This window comes from Dermacentor andersoni, chromosome 11 (genome assembly GCF_023375885.2).
Source record: "Dermacentor andersoni chromosome 11, qqDerAnde1_hic_scaffold, whole genome shotgun sequence".
NCBI lineage: Eukaryota > Metazoa > Arthropoda > Arachnida > Ixodida > Ixodidae > Dermacentor > Dermacentor andersoni.
Genome location: NC_092824.1, coordinates 392,818 through 412,786, shown reverse-complemented (window position 1 = coordinate 412,786; position 19,969 = coordinate 392,818). Strand labels below are relative to the sequence as shown.

Sequence of the window (19,969 nt, the reverse complement as noted above, 5' to 3'; positions counted from 1 at the left end):
TGTTTAGGAGCTTTGCTGCCATTTCTACGTTCATTTTCTACTTTTGGCTTGTAAAAAGTGGGTGCATGTTAGAGTTGAGAAAATAGTGCTAAATGAATTGGCAATGTGTTTTGTAGTTTATTTGTGTATATTTTGACCCTCCGGATAATTCAGTCAATTTCGTCGGGCCCATCAGGATTGAGTTAACGAAAGTCAACTGCACATTGTGGAACCCAAAACAATCCTAGATAGCCAACTGCATGCAAAATTCTTCGCATAACATTGATCCCCACAGTGCGTAGGATCTGCCTAATTAACCTGCGTGTCTAATTTTTTTGTCGTATTTGCAGCGATCAGCTCAGTCACACGACTCTGACTACAGTCACTTGGAAGCAGACAGCACCACATATGACGAAGGGGGGCTCTGCGATGAGTCTGAATCAGTTGAATTGAACATCCTTGGTTTTCCCTCGGTACGTACGCATGCCTGTTTCTGGCAGTCTAGAAATGTTAGTATAATAAAATTAGGCTTCGGCAGCCGAAGGTGCTGACCAAATTGTGCCATTTCTGTGTTAAAAAATGTTTAGTGGTAAGCAATTTGTTGTGACCACCGCTGTTAGCCAGGTTACGCCTTGGAACACACCGCCAGCTTTCCACGTCGCAAGCGTAAACTTCCTATGATGAAGCAACTATTTTTTAAAAAGTGGCCATTGTATCTGGGCACATATTTGAATACAGTCGCCGACTGATGATCCATACACGGAGGCTACCACTTTAAATTCAGAATAACCGCCATTGCGTCCCTCTGCATCTGGCTATGTTTCTTGGTAAAGAACTGCTTTTTAAGACCAAAGCAGTCCTCGCTTTTTTGAAAGATGTTGTGCTGCATGTTACAAGCCCATTAATTTCGTAGCGCATCCTCTTTCCAGAGGATGCCGCTATGATAGTTTTCTTTGTGTAGCACATGCCTCTAGGCGCTTGGGTTTCAAGGGCTCTGGTGAGGTAGCAGTGCTCAAGACAATTTTAGCATCTCACATATTCTATGTATTGCATCATTCTTTCTCAATGCATTTTAATGTTCATAGTACAAGTCAATAGTCATTCCCATAATTTTATTACACATAGATTTTATGGAATCTAGATAAACTATTTTAGGCCCCTTTACAGCCACGTCACATTAACTTCACAGAGCCCATCAGTCCATTGCGAACTCATTAACACTAGCATGGCGCTCTTTGGCCATACCCGGCCTTTGCACCATTAAACCTAAAATGTTCATTAATTAAATTCAGCATAATTGAGAGTCCAAAACATAGTAAACCCTCATTATAACAAAGTGAACAGGGTGGCAACGTTTCATGTAAGGGGAAATTCAATAACGGATGCACCATAAAAGCTGTAGCACTAGCATCTCGGCTCTTTGGCAACACTGCGGGAGTGAATGGGATGCCCTAGAAATCGCACATCAGTGATAGCCACCCTTGCCTCACTGAGACACAGGAGGTCAGCTCAGTCTGTTGCAAGCAACGCCACTTCTAAATTATCCAAGCAGTGTGCAAGTCCATGGTTGCTGTTGCTGTATTCACTCCACCTTTTTCATGACGCAACGGCACAGGATTAGACAGAAACTAGCGGATTAGGCAGGAACGTTTTCGAAGGTCTTGCGTGTGGCCACAGGCCAGGAAGTCCCCCGCAAAAAAAATAAATAAATAAAAGCGCTTGGACGCACGCTGCAGCAAACACTCCTGTCGTGGGGCGCGTTGAAACTTGACTGGTAGCTTGGCATCGGTGCGCTACTGAAAACATGCATAGTACAAGATTGCAACTCCACTATAAAACAAATAGCGGCCAGGGCTTCCTCCGAGGTGTCTGGACTGCACCGTGAGCCAGGTAGTTGTCACCTTTTATGGTGGCTACCAAATTTAACGAAAAACCTGCGCGTTACACTTGGGTGACATTTAAGGAGGGACACGGATCTTAGGGACGGAAAAATCTTGAAAAAAAATCACTTTTTTGAAAACATTATTTTTAGATTCTACAGTGTCTGATGCATTATCTCAGAAATTTTTACGCATCTTGGGCCAATATTGTCGTCGTAATGACGTTTTATATTGCGTCGGCGAGCTGTATTTTTACTGATGAATGCTAAAAAAAAGGGCCTTTTTTCGTGACGCGCAGTTGCCGTTCTAAGTTCTCTATTGCAGCCACCTTGGTCTTCTTTGAAAGAGCAACTCTTCTCATTTAGTTTTCGCGCCACCGCTACTCTGTGCACTGAATATGCATGAAGAAAAAGCCTGCGAAAAAGTAGTCCCCATGCGCAATTCCATTCGTCGACTGAGGCACGTGACCGTAATAACACCATGCCAGGGGCGGATTTTCGTCGTTGTCTGCTCAGGCTGCGACACTCTCCACGAAACTGTCAAATTCAGTTTGCTAAAACTTTAAATTCGGCGAACAGAAGAAGAAAAGAGGAGTTTTAAGCTTTCGAAAGTGCGCAGTGGCTTCAGAAGATGCCGGCAATAGTTTGCTACCCATGCCGAGCCCCGCCGGAGTCTGCTCCCGTGACAGCGGAATAGCCTTAGCAGATGAAAGTGCTTTTGGCAGCAGCCAGTGTTCATGCGGCATTCCAGTACTACTAATACAACCCGATGATTTGGAGAGAGTGAAGAAGGCACAAGAAAAATGGCAGGACTCTGCTTCAACGCGGGCTACCAAGTGAAAATTGGATTTTCTCGCTCACGCTGATGCGGCCGCAGCTGGCTCGCATGCCTGGTAGACGTGCATTAATATTGTAAGCCGCGATTCTATGATTGCTCTGCCGTCTTGTTTGAAACACAAGTTGCGGTGCAGCAGCGGGCAAAGGTGAACGTGACTGCGGTCCCCCCATAGAGATAGTCATCGTGTGTGGAATCTTCGGCGATGATGCATCGGCACGGAGTTTGTTGCGCGTGAGCAGCAGCCAGGTGTGCACCCCGTTCCTCGTGAACCCTCTCGCTGTGCACAAAATGCGGAGCACTGTTAATTGGCAAAAAGCGTTAAATAAATTCTCGAGCATGAGACGATCTGTGGTGGTGCATCGACCAAACGTGCAACCCATTCCTCGTGAACAATCTCGCTGCACACGAAATGCGGAGCTCCGGTAATTGGCAAACGACACTTTTTCTTTTTCGATAACACACGTTTCACACTAGGGCGTACATGCTGGAGCATGTGCTAGGGGCATACTAGCCTCTTAACTGGTAACCTGTTAACACTTCATATCTTCCTGAATAAATCAAGCTGTCTGTTTTTCTCAGCACAAACTTCTTGCTTGCCTATTTGTGGCAACATTAATACACCTGTAATTTCTTTATATATATATATATATATATATATATATATATGAAGGTAAATGCATTAAGCTTGAAGTGCGGCAAGAAGATTACTATGAGGCTTACAAGTTAATTCTGAATGCGAATATGTAAATAGCAATGTTGCACTGAGCAAAGTTGTTCTTTTTTCTCAAAAGATGGTTTTCGGTCACTTTGCTTGTTTACTGAATCAATATCGTTGCATCTAAGACAGCTAGAGCCATTATATCTCTTGCAGCACAAAGCTAAATGTATTGAGAATTCAACACTGAGAGCAGATCTTTTTATTTTCAGCTCCAATTTTTTTATTTACATTTACATTTGCTCTTATTATGCTGTGAACACAGAGCTTCCATGGGCTGTAAAATGACATATAATTGTTGAATTTCGAATCTGGTTTCAGCATTGCTATCCTTATGCACTTCAATATCCAAATATATGTTGTTTGCAACTTTCCCTTTAGCAGGTAAATTTTAATTGTTTCAACAAACAATAGCAGATAAGTATTAATTATCTCAGCAACTACAATGTACTACATGCAAAATATAATTAGATATATAAAATAAACATGAAACACTGAAAGAACATATGCAGCTTTATCAGAATTGATCAAGAAATAACAGTTACAGTGCAGTCAGTCAGTCCACTTATAACAATATTGAGAAAGAAGAAAAATATGATCGTTATAACCGATGATCGCTATATCTGGACTGCAGTTATAAAAAAAATAAAAAAAAAAGTGCAGCATATTTTTGCAGCTCCGAACTCGAATTTGCTACTTGCTCTAAAGAATAGATGATGTAGAAAGTAGGCCGTGAAAAACAAACTTTATTTCTGGCACCAATGACCGTGTCAAGGGTAAGGCGGGCCGAAATAGTCCGAAATCTGCACTGGCTTTTGCGGCAGCTTCAGCTTCACAACCGCCGTATGAATGGATTCCAGCTGCTGCGCGAACACTGGCGGTAATCCTTTAGCATGCATAAAATCAATTTAGGAGTCGATCGACGACAGTGCACTTTGCGTCGGCATCGTGGTCGGGGTCAAGGAGCCACTGTCAATCTCGTTGTCAGTGTCGCTGCTGCCGTCGCCACCGTCGCACAACTTTGCCGTCTGTCGAGACAGCACATCTTCGGCGATCGCCTCGTCGGTGACCTCATCGCAGAACGAAGCAGCACTGTCTGCAGTCGAAAACTCCTCCATCGACGCCCCACCTGTGTCACCAGTAGGAATGAGCTCCCAGAGCTCAGTTATGTCAGCGGCTTCCACCGTGTTGATCTCAGTGGGTTGGGGAAGTTCGTCCTGACGCACAAAGCCCGCCTTTTTGAAGCAGCCTTTTGAAGCAACGAAGCGCACGGCTTTTAAAAGGCTAATCTTCAGGTCAGGGGGCTCGTCCGCATGACCTGTCGTGCCAGGAGCTGCGCGGTCAATGGCTAAAATTAGCCACTCCAGCATGCGCCACCGATACAGCATTTTAAAGTTGGTGATCACACCGGCGTCTAACGGCTGAAGGCCTGCCGTGGTATTCGGAGGCAGAAACATCAACTCGACAGATGTTATCTTCAGGTTAACGCTGTGTGCGCTACAGTTGTCAAGTAGCAACACTACTTTTCTTCTTTGGCCTTCGATTATGCTGTCGAACTCGAGCAGCCATTCTTGGAACAGGTCGTGGGTCGTGCACGTCTTCTTATTGCTGCGATAGCGGACCGGATGTGCTGATTCTTAAAGCACGTTGGCTTCTTTGATCGCCCGATCATGAAAGGCTTGAGACGATGGCGCCCGTCCATGCTAACGCACAGCAACACGGTCACCCTAAGTTTCGAGTGCTTCCCGCCGGGGCATCTATCCCATTTAAGAGCGCGAGTCTTCGACGGCAACATTTGAAAAAGACAGCAGTTTCGTCGCAATTACAGTGCAGTCCACTTATAACGATATCGAGAAAGACGAAAAATATGATCGTTATAACCGATGATCGCTATATGTGGACTGCAGTTATTAAAAAATTAAAAAAAAAACGCGGAATATACCTTTGCAGCTCCGAACTCGAATTCACTACTTGCTCTAAAGAATAGATGATGTAGAAAGTAGGCCGTGAAAAACAAACTTTATTTCTAGCGCCAATGACCATGTCAAGGGTTAGGCACGCCAAAATAGTCCGAAATCTGCACTTGCTTTTGTGGCAGCTTCAGCTTCACAACCGTGGTGTGCATGGATTCCAGCTGCTGCGCGAACACTGGTGGCAATCCTTTAGCATGCATAAAATCAATTAAGGAGTCGATCGACGACGGTGCACTTTCCGTGGACATCGAGGTCGGGGTCAAGGAGCCACTGTCAATCTTGTTGTCACTGTCGCTGCTGCCGTTGCGACCGTCGCACAACTTTGCCGTCTGTCGTGACAGCACATCTTCGGCGATCACCTCGTCGGTGACCTCATCGCAGAACGAGGCAGCACTGTCTGCAGTCAAAAACTCCTCCTTCGACACACCACCTGTGTCACCAGTAGGAACGAGCTCCCAGAGCTCGGTATTGTCAGCGACTTCCACCGTGTTGGTCTCAGTGGGTTGGGGAAGTTCGTCCTGACGCACAAAGCCCGCCTTTTTGAAGCAATTGGTGATGAACCACTGGTAAAGCGCCTCTTCAACATCGGCGTACAGAGGGTCTCTAACCCTTTTCCGCTGATCGGCATGGCCGCTGATAGCTTCGGCCTTCACAATCGTGGTGCTCCCGGTTTTCAAGATGGTTGATATCGTCGACTGGGCGAGCTCATACTTCCTCATGAGGGCGCTCACTTTGAAGCCGCGTCCAGAGTCCTGCAAAATATCCATCTTTGTGTCAAGCGACACAGCTTTGTGCTTTGTCGGCGCCATCTTCGAACTGGGTTGTACCGTTGGTTGCATGCTGCTTCGGTGGCGTCAGCCTGCTATCGCGAGAGAGACGCGGGACGAGCGCCACCGCGCCGCTTTGCTTGTTGCTTCTTTTTTTCTTTCTCTCTCTTTTTGAGCGACTGTGGCCGATGCGCATGAAGCAGCTAGCGCCTACTCAGGTACTCTCCGGTGCGCGGGCAGGGCGGGACGCGCTGCGCAGTAATGGCGGCAGATACGAACTTACGGAGGTAAACATCGCCTCGTCTCGACATCGTTCGTTTCAGGGAACTAAGCAACGCAAATGTTACGATTATTTCGCACGGAAGAAGCCATCCGGATGGCAAAATTTTGATCGTTATATCCAATATGCAATGAATAACGTATCGTTATAAATGGTTTTTTCCCCATAGACCTAATGCATAAAATGAATTGCAGAAGGGTTGAAATCTGGGCCAGTTGGTAGATACTTGAAGGAAAAAACCAGCCACAAAACACAAAGGACAAGAGAAGAGGTTCACACCGCAACGACTGGACTACCAACTGAGCTTTATTAGAATCGGTGTAGTCCCAGCAAGGCCAGCAGAGCATACGCAACTGCATCATCGCTAATCACAGAGCATGAAAAGACAAGAATCGCTTCTGTTGTGACCGACCTAGAAATGCAAATTCTTTTTCAAGTAAGCGCACCGAGGTTGTACTAACGCAGTCGTCACCTAATAAACTGATGTAGTACGTTTCCAGGATTTCTCGCTCTTCTTTGCCCTTGCCCCTACCAAGATCGTCACATTGTTGTGGTGTGAAGCTCTCCTCTTGTCCTTTGTGTTTTTTGACTGGTTTTTTCCTTCAAGCATAAAATGACACTCTCATGTCGACCCATCATTATAACCGATATATCATTATATGTGGTATCGTTATAAGTGGACTGCACTGTATCTCAATAACCCATGTCCCCGATTAAAAACATCACATTGCTGACAAAGTCTTCATGCAGCATCGACTCACTGGTTGGTGGTGGCAGTGCGTGCCTGACTTTACGTACTCGCTTAAGGGGGGACGCGGCTTTCGCATCGCGAAAAATGACCGAAAAACCGATTTTTCGAAAATCACATTTTCAGTTTTTATAACCCTTTCTCTACCTGATTCCAAAATATCTTCCCTGAAAACCGCTTAGAAGTGCTTTAAAAAAATTATTGTATCAGCCACGGCGACGAGAAGTTTTGCGGAAATCGCAAAAAGACGGTGTTTTTCAAGCCACGACATCTCCGTAACGGCGCAACTGAACGCCGCCATCTTGGTCGCAACAGAAAGAGCATTTCTTCAGCTTCAAATCTGCCGCCTTCCCGGCCTCCTCCGAGCGAAAACAAATGCAGAAAAAGCAAAAGTTTCGAGGTCTCGCGGAGGTTCCTGATTGGCGGCGCGCGCCACGTGACAGCGGCGCGCGGCCCCGTTGGTCTCCGGAGCGGTTGCCCCTAGCAACGGCGGGCGAAGTGCCGCGCGTCGTCTGCTCTTCCCGGGGCTACGTTCTCCATCGCCCGTATCACGAGCCTCTCCATAGTTTCGGTAGCGGCTCAGAAGCTCTGTGGCGTAGTTTCGCGTTGGATCTCGGCTGTGATCATGGATCGGCGACGGCACAAGAAGAAATACAAAACTTCGCATCAATTTGGCAGCCGTAAGCGCAAGTCGCCGACGCCCAAAAGTAGAGCGTCATCAAGAGCTTCCAGTGCTGATTCTGCTGATGTTCAGTGCGGCGCGGACATCGTGGACACACAGCAGCAGTTCCCTCAATGTATGGATGCTTCGGACCCACAACCAAGCACCTCGCGCGCCGACGTCTCGGACCCGCGACGACGCACCTCGGGCGCGGACGACTCGGACCCGCGACCAAGCACCTCGGGCGCCGACGACTCGGACCCGCGACCAAGCACCTCGGGCGCCGACGTCTCGGACCCGCGACCAAGCACTTCACCCGCCGACGACTCGGACCCGCGACCAAGCACTTCACCCGCCGACGACTCGGACCCGCGACCAAGCACTTCACCCGCCGACGACTCGGACCCGCGACCAAGCACCTCGCGCGTGGATGAAACGCAGTCGAGATTCGGCAGTACAATTCAGGCTCACTTGGAACCGCACTACATATCGATAGAAGCTTCTCGTGGGCGAGCCGAGACAGTGCAAGCATCACTCAGTTCTGTTTCGGCGACCGAAAGAAAAATGAAGCTCACAGGTGAGAGAGGAAGTTGTGCCAATGTGGAGCTGGCGGATGAGTTTTTGGTTGTGCAGGTCACAGCATTGAATGCTTTGTACAAGAATGCCTTGTGCCAAGAATGCTCTCAGCCGGGACTGACTGTTCATTTGGGAACAAGGCATGGATTGGCTGCACGAATGCTACTGACCTGCAATGCCTGCGGCGTTGTTGCAAGTGAATGGTCATCGCCGCGAGTAGAGGGTGGTAAGGCTTTTGACGTGAATATGCGTGCAATGCAAGCAATTAAAACCACCGGCAGAGGGGCAACTGCACTGACTGACTTTTGGTCAGTAATGAACGTTTCACACAGAGGCTTGCACCATAAGACATTCCAAAGACACCTGAAATCAAAATTCAGGCCTGCTGGTGGGATGGCTGCGGCAAGTCTCTTTTCTGATGCTGTGGCAGCCGTGCGGAAAGTTTACAGCGAAATGGACCTGGCATTCACAAAAAATGTGACGGTAGTCTACGACGGCACATGGATGACACGTGGTCATGCATCCCATATTGGTGTGGGCACAATAATTGAATTTTACACTGGTCTGGTGCTTGACTGCGTTGTGCTCTCGAACAGATGCCATGGATGCACGCTTGGGCCGAAAGAAAACGATGAAGGCTACAGTGAATGGAAAGAGAATCACGTGTGCCAAAAGAACACCGATGCAAACTCAAGCCGTATGGAGGTCGAGGCAGCGTTGATCTTGTTCAGAAGGTCACTGGAAAGGAATGACCTCCGCTACACATGTGTTGTTTGTGATGGGGATAGCCGTACCTTCCAGGCCCTTTGTGAAGACAAGGCTTATGGCTTCATTACATTCAACAAAGAGGACTGTATCAATCACGTTAAAAAGAGGATGGGTACAGCCCTGCGAACACTTGTCTCAAAAAGCAGAAGAAGTAAACCAATTGGAGGGAAGGGTGGCCTGACCCAAGACCTAATCAAAAAGCTCACCAATTATTATGGCATGGCCATACGTAACAATAGTGAAGTAGATGATATGCAAAGGGCCATAATGGCAACCTTTTATCATATCACTTCAACAGATAAAGACCCTCATCATGAGCTCTGCCCTCCAGGACCCCTGAGCTGGTGCAGACACCAGGCTGCAGAAGCTGAAGGTAAAGCTCCGCCAGAACACAAGTACAAATTGGCAACACATGTTTCAGCTGCGTTGCTGCCTGTGTATCAACGCCTCTCGGATCCTCAGCTACTCAGCCGTTGCCAAGGCAAGAAGACTCAGAATGCAGCCGAGAGTCTCCACGCTGTCATTTGGTCAATTCTACCAAAAGAGCAAAATGCTTCATTGATCGCAGCGGAGACAGCTGTCAATGAGGCAGTCTGCAAGTACAATGCTGGAACGCTTCGTGCATACAGACAGTTTTGTGCCTCACTTGGCTTGAAGCCAGGAAAGCATTCCCTTCAAAGAGCTGCAGAAAAGGATGCCCTATGAAAAAAAAAGGCATCGAAAAAACATCAGATGAAAGGTCACATGCCCAAGAAGCCCCGCTGTGCTAAGGACACCAAGGACTACAATCCTGGTGCATTTTAGGAGAGTGGAGGCAAGGCAAAACTTTGAAGGCCTTTTTCTCAAAACTGTGTTTTTGCCTTTCTGCTCAGTTTGCGGAGCTGATTTCTTTGTTACCGTTTGGCCTATTCTGACTCTGTTTTTTTTGTCTTGTTCCTTGGGCTACAGTGCAGGTCGTGACATTCTTGCTTTTGGGCCTTGACGTTTTATAAATTTATGATGTGGCTATTTGTTCACCTTGAAAGTGTGCTTGATACGAAGGTAACATAAAAAATGACACTCCAAAAAAATTTGTGTTGAAAAAAACAAAAGCAAGAATGTCACGACCTTCAGCGTGCATTTAGCTATGCAATCAGTACTTAACAAGCCTTCTATCACGTTTTTTATGTTCCCCAGGCTCTTCACAAAGTTCGAGGTTGAAACATTCTGCTCAATCAAATTTAATAAAATGTTCTTAAGGTATCACCCTGAAACTTTTATGGAAGCATCAGGGAGACATTCTAAACATTTGTGCCAATTTTAATCAAAATCTATGAAGAAATAAGAAAGTTGATTTTCAAAGCCACGTCCCCCCTTAAAGGGAAGCTGAAGAGTTTTCCAGAAAAAATGAGTGAAGAGCTGTACGTAATGGTTTTCAACCCTCTATATTCAAATATCACATCGAAATTGAGCGAAAGAAAGCGCAAACAGATTTTATTTCAATAAAAAGTGCAGCAGCACACTCGGGCAGCTAGCGTGCCTCGTTTCTACCTGTGATTAGTCAGGCGCCTCGTGACGTCAACATTGGTGTTCGTCCAGACCAGCCGCTGCCGCCACACATGAAGCACGATGCAAAGTGGTTTCGCGCTGTAGTTTGGTGAGACGGTAATGGATAATTTCTAGAGCTTGCGTTTCTCTGAGGAGTTCGGCGTTGCTCCCTACATGTATACGTAACCGGCCTCTCCAAGAAGCAAAAGATGCTGGTAGCAAGCAATACTTTCGATGCGAACGAAAGCGAAGTGTTAGAATCTCCTCGTGTTAGAGATGTTCTTTGGTGAGCATGTTTTTTGCAAAGCTGCATTCAGCGATCCAGTGAGCTCGTTCCCGGGCAAACAACTGTACTGCTATGTTCCTGCATGCCTCCTCGTGGAACGTAAGGAGGGATGCGATCGTTAGCATTTGTGCGCTGCCCCAAAGCTGTCGACAATCTACACAGACCGTTTACATGCGGGAAAAGTTTTCTGGCTCTTGTAGCACGTGTAGTGGCCTTCATCAGCGTGCCATCCGCACACTACTCATAATCGGAGCCATAAAGGTGGCGAATTCCGTCGCCAACGTGAGACAACCAGTTTCTCTCTGTGCGAGATGGGGAGCGCAGCGTCCTGGCAAGCGCCGGCTTTCAAACACTGCATAATTGTAGCTGCATGTTGGCTGTTTCACAGCACATGTGCGAGTAGAAAATTAACGGCGGTTTGCGACGAAACCTGCGTCAAGGGTGGAAGATGAGCATGTACCTTCCGTTCAGCATGCTAGCACGAAGGACATAGCAATAAATCAAAATCCAGGTTTGGACGAATTCGTGTATTCATAGGGTCTTCCAAGACCAGTTACCATCAGTCCGCCCGCACCCGTCCCGCCTTTGTGTGTTCGTTGCCCCTACCTTCTCGCGCTGCGTTTAGAAAGCCTGCTAGCAGAAAGCCGTACTCTCACTCATTCACACATTATTGATAAGCTCTGGTAGTAATTGTCGTCACGGAAGTGGTTAGAGCACAGCGCTGTTGTTCTGGAGCACCTGAAATTCTTTCGGTTCACAGCAGCCTCCCACTTAGCTGCAAGCTTCTTGTCTTGCGTGGAGTAATGGAACATAGCGCGGCCGCTTGTGTTCGTGCAGCCGTAGGTTGCACAGTATGCCGGCGTGATCGGCCCACCACTTCACTTGATGCTGTGCACATCAAGTGCCACTCTAAATACACACAAACAAAGGTATGCAGGCTCGAGCGAGGCAGGTTATGACGCCACGCACGCAGAAACAAGCGCGGTCAGGCACATTCGCGGTGACTACGAAGGGAGTGGAACACCAGTGCATACGTCACTACGCTGCGGCTTCTGGTCTCCACTCGCATCGTCAGCGTCAGCAGCAGCACGCGGCACTCGACGGGGGGCGGAGCGACAGTGCAATTTTAAGCGGCGATTACGTCGTTCCTAAGTGAAAAATCCTACCCCAAATTTTACGTGCACGGTTTATAAGGTTCTTATAAAGTGTCTTATCGAATTAGAGAGACACTGCAGATGACACGGGTCTTTGCAACGAAAAAATCGCGAAAAAATCGATTTTTTGAAAATGAAATTTTCGAATTCTACAGCTAATATTCCTTTAATTCACCAAGTTTCGAATCTCAGGGAAGAGTATTTCGTCCGCAATATCAATTTATAACATCACTGTGAGCTGAATTCCGCGCAAAAACAGCCATGTTTATCGCGGCGCGTAGCTCTTTTTCTATGCGCGGGATCGCAGCCATCTTGGTCTCGTAGGAAAGAGGAGCCTTCCTTCTTTAATTTCCCGCCAAAAGTGACTCCGTCGGTACGCCAGTGACGTTGAAATCCGGGGAAGAAAAAAGGCCGAACGCGTGATCCGATTCGTTGACTAGCGCACGTGACCAAAAACGCGTGCTGTGGTTGGCTGCGCGAGGTTCCCATCGTCTGCTCCACTCCGCAGGCGAAGCGACGGCGCGTCTTGTAGCTTTGTTGGCACATGCCCACCGATGTCCAGTCCACCGGGGAAGTTCACCACGAGGCACAAGTTCGGCAAAAAGAAGAAGCGATCAGCTCATAACTTTCAAAAGCGCTCCATTGCTTCTGAAAGCATCGAGAGTAGCTCGCCCGCAACCGCAAATGATGCCGAAGCCGCGGACGATGCCGAAGTAGGCCTAGCCAGCTCACAAATGAGTGAAATCGTTACGGACAGCAGCCGCGTTCGGCGTGACGCTGCAATGTCGCGGCGTGCGGATTTTTTGCAGAGGGAGATGAATGCTCAAATAAACTTAAAGTTCTTGCGTCAACGCCAGCAACAAAGCAGGTGTTGGATTTGCTCACTCGCGCCGACTGCGCTGCAGCCGCGCCAGTCGACGCCGAGGCAGGCTTCGCTATCCTCAGTAGGACTCCGTGAACGCACTGATGTCGTTTATCAAGCGCAAGGTGTGCGGCGGCAACGTCGCAGGAGGCAAAAGCGAACGGTAATCTGGCCTCGCCATAAAGATTGTTATCACGTGCGCGTGTTGCGGCGATATCGCGTCGACGTGGAGCTCAACCCGCGTGAACGACAACATTGCCGCGCTCGCGATGCAAGCCACCGGAAATCGGCGAAAGGTGCCAAACGATGTTTTTGCCGCATTTGGGTGTCCGTGGTCAGAGCGACTACATTACTGGTGGCGTTTAGCCACTTTCACTGCAAAATAATGCAAAATTATTTCTGTACTTTTGATTAAAAGTGAATGTATTCCTTTTTTCTCGTTTTCTCGAAACGCCGACTTTTGACTTGTTGCTGATTTGCCGCGGCGATACCTCTGCCTTCAAAGCAGATAGAGCCATAATTTTTGTTGTGGCTTGTAGCTGAGTGTGCAAAGTACACAATGGTAGGGTCAGATTCTGGAATTTATGCTTTAAAACTTTTCTATTCTGTTTTAGAACAGACAGTGGGGTAGCCACAATTCGAACAGTAAAGATTGAATTGCTATAAAATTGCTAATATTTGATCTATCAAAATAGTATTCCTACCATTGTGTTCCTTATGTTTTCTAGTACCCAGGCATGTGCCAATATGAATTTTGTAGCGCATTTTTTCCCCCCTATTTGTGCAAATTATGAACAATGAATTTCATTTATCTTCAGAACTAAATGGCCTATTGGAAAAATAATTACATATTTGAAATCAGCACAAAAGTCTTAACAAGAATGGAAAGTTTCATGAATATTGATGGAAAACATCATTAACATTATTTGAAGAACAGTGTCCCCCCTTAAGGAGGGAAGTGGGTCATAAATTTTTTTTTTTTAATTCTTGGTCCGATCTGAATGAACTTCACAGACTCGATCAGTTTTTTACACTGATTTCAAATCCATAATCAGAATTTTGATAGCTGCACCGGTTCAGGTACAGTTGAAGATATTAAAAAAAATTAATGGGTACTTCTTACGGGGCTTTTTGGCAATTTCGCCTAGCCAAACACAATAAGCAAGTGCTTGGCCTCAATGCCAAAGACCTACTCTAGGGGGTGATGCTATTTTTATTCATTTGAAAGTAAATTATCGACAAAAAATTGAACCAACATGTACTGCAATTAATATTGTTTAATTTTCTCACATTACCATCTTAACTTGTTAGTTGCGAAATGATGCTAGAGTGACATAAATAGCATCACCCCCTAGATCTTTTCAACACGATTACAATAATACCAAATTTGTCAGTGTCACTAAAAAAAGACATAGAAAAAAGCCCCGTAAGGCTGAGTGTGGTGCCCAAAAACATCGAACTGAGAAAAACGCATTTGAAGTTTGAGACAACTATAAATTTTGCTAGAATGCAGCTACAGCAGTGTGAAGGGCATCATTGTGTAGCTCTGTTGTTCAAGAGAAAGACCATACTAAATATGTGATGGCACCCTCCAAACAAAATTGCAAAAGCTTGCCATAAAGCCATGTACTACCCCTAGGGTTGGTATAAGAAACTACATCTACCACCTTCATGTGCTTGTTTCAGTGCCCTATACTCTAAAGAACAATTCAAATTGTGTAATAGAGTGGTCTTGCCACAGATAAACAAACTTACACAATGTTTACAGCTAAACCATAGCAGCATATTTATTCAGATGACCTAAAACTGCTCACTGTCCCAGGATGAAATTGGTCTACAGCAGACCAGGGCTGTATGCAGGGTCACCTGATGGCTTGTGGCGCTTTGCAAGTCTAGTTTTGGTATCAGTAGCAACCAAGTGCTCCTTTTGAGACTTCAGAAGCCTGCTTTTATCCTTCTCAAGGCTGCGGCGCACTAAGCAGGTTCCCGCACTGTAGCCAAGCTTATTGGCAATTTGTGTGTTACTCTTCATTATTCCCTGGTTGAAGCGGCTGATAGCCTCAGGCACTCCCCTTTCAGTGCTATGCATTGAGGCACGTTGGTTCTTTGAGACCTGGTCCCAAATCATGGCGTGCAGGCTTTCATTGGAATTCTGCGCGATCCCATCACTGCACCGCTTCAACAGAGCATCATCGCTCAGCCGCCTAAACACAGGCTCCAATGCCTGGCACACAAAGTCAGGCAGGCTATTCTTGTGTGGCGGGGGCTCCTCATTCTTAGCTCTGGCCCTATTGAATTTGCACCATGACTCTGGGCCTTCAGGGCAAAGGTCATGTCTCGGTGCCTCGTCCGTCGACGACATGTGTTGCAGTGTGGCCTGGACAGCTTTCTGCATGCTTGGCACATGATTTCTGTGGCTCCGTAAAGCGTAGCCATAATAATTCGTGATCTTCTTGATCCTCTCTTGCGTTAGTCGCCCTTTACCCCCAAGTGGCTCACCTTGGGCTTTTTTTTTTGTCCAAAAGGGTGTGCAAGGCAGCTCCCATGCGCTTGTGCACATGGTTGATGCAGTCTTTTTTTTCAACCTTTATGAAACCATACACAGCATCTTCAGTCAGTGCATGAAAGGTTCGGGTATCCCCATCCGAGAGCATGGTAGTGTAGCGAAGCGTGTGCTTCTTTAATGAGCGCCGAAACAAACACAGGGCTGCTTCCACTTTCCAGAAGAGGGTTATAACGCCGAAAAAACACAACGCACAGCAAGCGAGACGGGACAGGCGCAACTTCCAACTGTTTATTCACCGCGTATGCGAATGAATAGAAGGTCAAACAAAGATGGGTAGCAAGAACCACACATTGGCACGAGGTTTTTACAAAAAGCGGATAAAGATAGGTGAGGTACACACGTATCTCACGCCCGTGTATCTAAAAAGGCAGTTTCATTCTTATAAATGGAGATAGATGGGGCGCTAACACAATCGCTACAGTTTCTTTCAATATAGTAGGCCTCCAACAGTTCACGGGCTGTCTGGTCGTTACTTGTTTAAAACCTTTGCTTCTTTCAGCCTTGCCACACACTTAATCTTCCTTTCTTCTCCGCAGGCTTTACAATGATGCGGCAGATGAGAACCAGTACCATTTTTTAAATCGCGATTATGTTCCGCTAATCGGTCATTAATACAACGGCCGGTTTGTCCGATGTACTTCTTTCCACATGTGAGAGGTATCTGATATACGACACCCACGGCACATTTAACAGGTGGGGCTGCATGTCTCTTTCTACAGTCAGTTTTGTTTACCTTGTTGGGATCAGTTTTAACGCACAATCCAGCCAGTTTCTTTGGGGCGGAAAAAACCACAGGAACCTTATATTTTAGACTTCACCCATGAGCTTGCCCAAGGCAACAGATTGCAGTTTTTAGGCATTGACATCACCCTTAAGGGGAGACGCGGGTCAAAAAACGGCGATTTTCATCAGAAAAGTCAGTTTCATTTTTTTGACTGTTTCAGCAAGATTGATCCCTCCTCTTTCACATATAAAGAAATCAGAGCCGTAAATGATTGGGAAATTATAAATAAACTCGGTGAAAGCACCCGAGGTGGCGAGAAAAGGTGCAAATCTGGGCCATTTTCCAGCGCGTGATGCGTCAAATTGCGGCGTCGCAAGCTATTGGGCTTGTGTAAGGCAGTAGGCCTACGCTTTTTCTCTCCGAGGTCGGCTTTGCCGCGTCACAATCTCCCCGGGAAGTAATAATAAAAACAACATTTCACCGCCAAAACCGAGCGCTTTCGCTGGATTTCTAAATCACGTGGTGCGATTCCGGCCACGCCATTGGCTGCTACCGCGCGACGCGGCCGCAGGTTGTCTGCTCTTTCTGCGACGCGCCGCTCTCTCGACGTGATCCCAGGCTTTCAGGCATTTTTCTGCTCCTTGTTTCGATGGATCCCGTGAAGAAACGCGATTTTCGATCTCGAAAGTATCGGTCGAAGCACAAGTTCATGGGGACTCGCCGCAAAGTCAAGCGGCGTGCAATGGAGACGTCCGCGGCAGCTAAGCCTAACCTAGGTGTACGGCGGCGCTTTCGACGGTTCAGAGCTGGCCGGCAGCTCAAGTTTCGTTGACAGCGCAGACGAATTCGTCAGCGCATCGGAGAAAAAGTAGATAATCTTCGACAATCAAGATAGGAGCAACGAGGAGACGGCGCGACCTTTATCTGCGAGATCGGCGTCGCGAACGTGAGCGCCGCGGCATGTCCGGCGTGCGGACGGCGCGACCTTTTTATCCGTGAGTTGGCCAAAAAACGGAAACGACTCGCGTCGTTTTTGGGATTGTGTTGCAACAATGCAGCGTGTACCACGTCCGTTATCTCGTCGACGTATTCGTCGCGGCGTGCATCTCCGGTAGACGACGCTAACGGTGGAGCGCGCCCTTCGGCCAGCCCAAGAGAGAGTTTCGCCGTGAATATCAAGGCAGTGGTTGCGGCGCGCGCATTTAGAGCTGTACACAATCAACTCGTCCGATTTTGTGCAGTTCTTGGTTTACTAAAACCGATGCACCATAAATCGTTCACCGCCATAACAAAGAAAGTGCACCTCGCTGCTACAAGAGCAGTGGCTGAACTTGGAGTTGGCTCGGAAAGTAACAGCGCAGGAAGCGGGTCAGCATGGTGCTTACGAAGACTCTATGAGAGAACGACATATGGCGCAGGTGAATTCTAAAGTAGTGCACTGAATCTAGATACTCTGGCCTGCATTGTGTGCAATTTTTATATAGATTTCAGCGCTACAACACAAATAAAGAACTTTTATAACTTTCAATCGTGTTTTTCTCAGCTTCATATTTTTGGCCAAACATGGCTTTTGTGCACGACATTTGATGTACTTATTGTGGTCCAATCAAGACCAAATTTGGTGTGCATCATCTTTAAGATGTGTAGAATGCACTGATATAGATTTTAGTGCAACCAGTTTATTTTTAAGAATGGAAATGTTCAATACCCTTGGGTACCAGTCACTGAAAACGAAGCATCAGATATGAAATTCTCTCAAAATGTTGCCTGTCAAGGGAATTGCATTATCTTGGTTATTAGCACTCAGTGGAGTGTTAGGGACAAGAAAAGCCATTTTGCACTGCTATATCATGCCAACTGCTAAGTCCAGTGACTGCACAAACATGCACTGTTTTTCACTTATGCATGGCACTTAGGACATGAAAGCATCAAGCTATCCTAAAACTAAAAACGGATTTGGAATGAGGATATCAAGCTATATAAGTGGTACAATTTTCATTTGTCTAGCATTAATATTAAAAAAAAAAAGGTTTCTGAGGAGCGTCTCCCCTTAATGACCAAAGCTTTTGCTGGATGTATCGCCCTCGCGCACAAAAAGAACTAATGCCTTATGATTCATCCCATTCAAAGACAGTAAAGCGCGCCATTGCTCAGATGTGCCTGGAAGCGTCGCTGAAGAAATCTTGTTGCCATAAGGCAGAGGAAAGCTTTCACACCCAGATTCGGAAGTTGGAAAAAGCAGGCTTTCCAACCTCGATCTTAACCGGAGTAGCTGAAGCCTTGCTGCGAAAATTGAAAAAAGAAAGTACAAAGAAGGGCGACCAAGATGACGTCCCCAAAAGCAAAAGTAGACCGGTTGTCATCCCGTACACCCATAAGGTAGCGCACAATTTGAAGCATGTAGCGACAAAATATAAGGTTCCTGTGGTTTTTTCCGCCCCAAAGAAACTAGCTCGATTGTGCGTTAAAACTGATCCCAACAAGGTAAACAAAACTGACTGTAAAAAGAGACATGCGGCCCCACTTGTTAAATGTGCCGTGGGTGTCGTATATCAGATACCTCTCACATGTGGAAAGAAGTACATCGGACAAACCGGCCGTTGTATTAATGACCGATTAGCGGAACATAATCGCGATTTAAAAAATGGTACTGGTTCTCATCTGCCGCATCATTGTAAAGCCTGCGGAGAAGAAAGGAAGATTAAGTGTGTGGTAAGGCTGAAAGAAGCAAAGGTTTTAAACAGAAGTAAGGACCAGACAGCCCGTGAACTGTTGGAGGCCTACTATATTGAAAGAAACTGTAGCGATTGTGTTAGCGCCCCATCTATCTCCATTTATAAGAATGAAACTGCCTTTTTAGATACACGGGCGTGAGATACGTGTGTACCTCACCTATCTTTATCCGCTTTTTGTAAAAACCTCGTGCGCATGTGTGGTTCTTGCTACCCATCTTTGTTTGACCTTGCATTCATTCGCATACGCGGTGAATAAACAGTTGGAAGTTGCGCCTGTCCCGTCTCGCTTGCTGTGTGCTGTGTTTTTTCGGCGCTATAACCCTCTTCTGGAAACATGCACCAACTAGCCCCCCAACAAGTATTACTGCTTCCACTTCCATTTGCCCCGCTTTACAGTCCATGTTCTTCTGGCACAGTGGAGCATGCTGGGTGAGCCAGGCTGCATGGCCTTGCTCATTTTCTTTTGGCCCATTTGCGCAGCCAAGGCAAAAGTTCGACAGCACAACATGGTCTATTACAAGACCCGTGTGCATCTCAATTATGCACCCAACACAAATGTGGGAGCTATGTCCACGAGTAAGCCAGGTGCCGTTGTAGACAACGTCGATGTTTCCTGGCATGCTGCCAAGCTCCACGTACAATTCCTTTACGCGAGCAACACTAGCAGCCTCGCACTCGGTAGTGGTCGCAGTGCAAGCTTCCACCATCATTTTCATGTGACCCTGATAAGTTTTGTGATGCAAGCCACGATGAGATATATTCATTATGGCGAAAAAGTCGCCGAGGGCTGCTGCTCCCTTGCCAATGCTATGTATGGCCTTCATTGCGCGCACGTTGACTTCGAAAGGCATTACCTTGGACTTAGCACCGCCGGATACTCTCGGAGACGAGAAGCGCTCTTCGCGGAAGTCGCAGGTGCTGCAGGAGAGCA

At 46.9% G+C, this 19,969-nt stretch overlaps 2 protein-coding genes across 9 annotated transcripts in view; both read left to right on the top strand.

Annotated features, from left to right (window-relative positions):
* LOC126517477 (myb-related protein B-like) overlaps positions 1 to 19,969 on the top strand; it is a 293,223-nt gene that overhangs the window by 166,502 nt on the left and 106,752 nt on the right. For all 8 annotated transcript variants that reach the window (XM_072285350.1, XM_072285347.1, XM_072285352.1 and 5 more), the window contains one exon: positions 330 to 452. In XM_072285350.1, the coding sequence (XP_072141451.1) occupies positions 330 to 452 (123 nt within the window). The remainder of the gene's footprint in view (positions 1 to 329; positions 453 to 19,969) is intronic.
* On the top strand, positions 7,481 to 10,536 carry LOC140214070 (uncharacterized). Its single transcript, XM_072285353.1, has one exon. It carries the CDS (start codon positions 7,805 to 7,807, stop codon positions 9,887 to 9,889), a length of 2,085 nt encoding a protein of 694 aa, XP_072141454.1. The 5' UTR covers positions 7,481 to 7,804; the 3' UTR covers positions 9,890 to 10,536.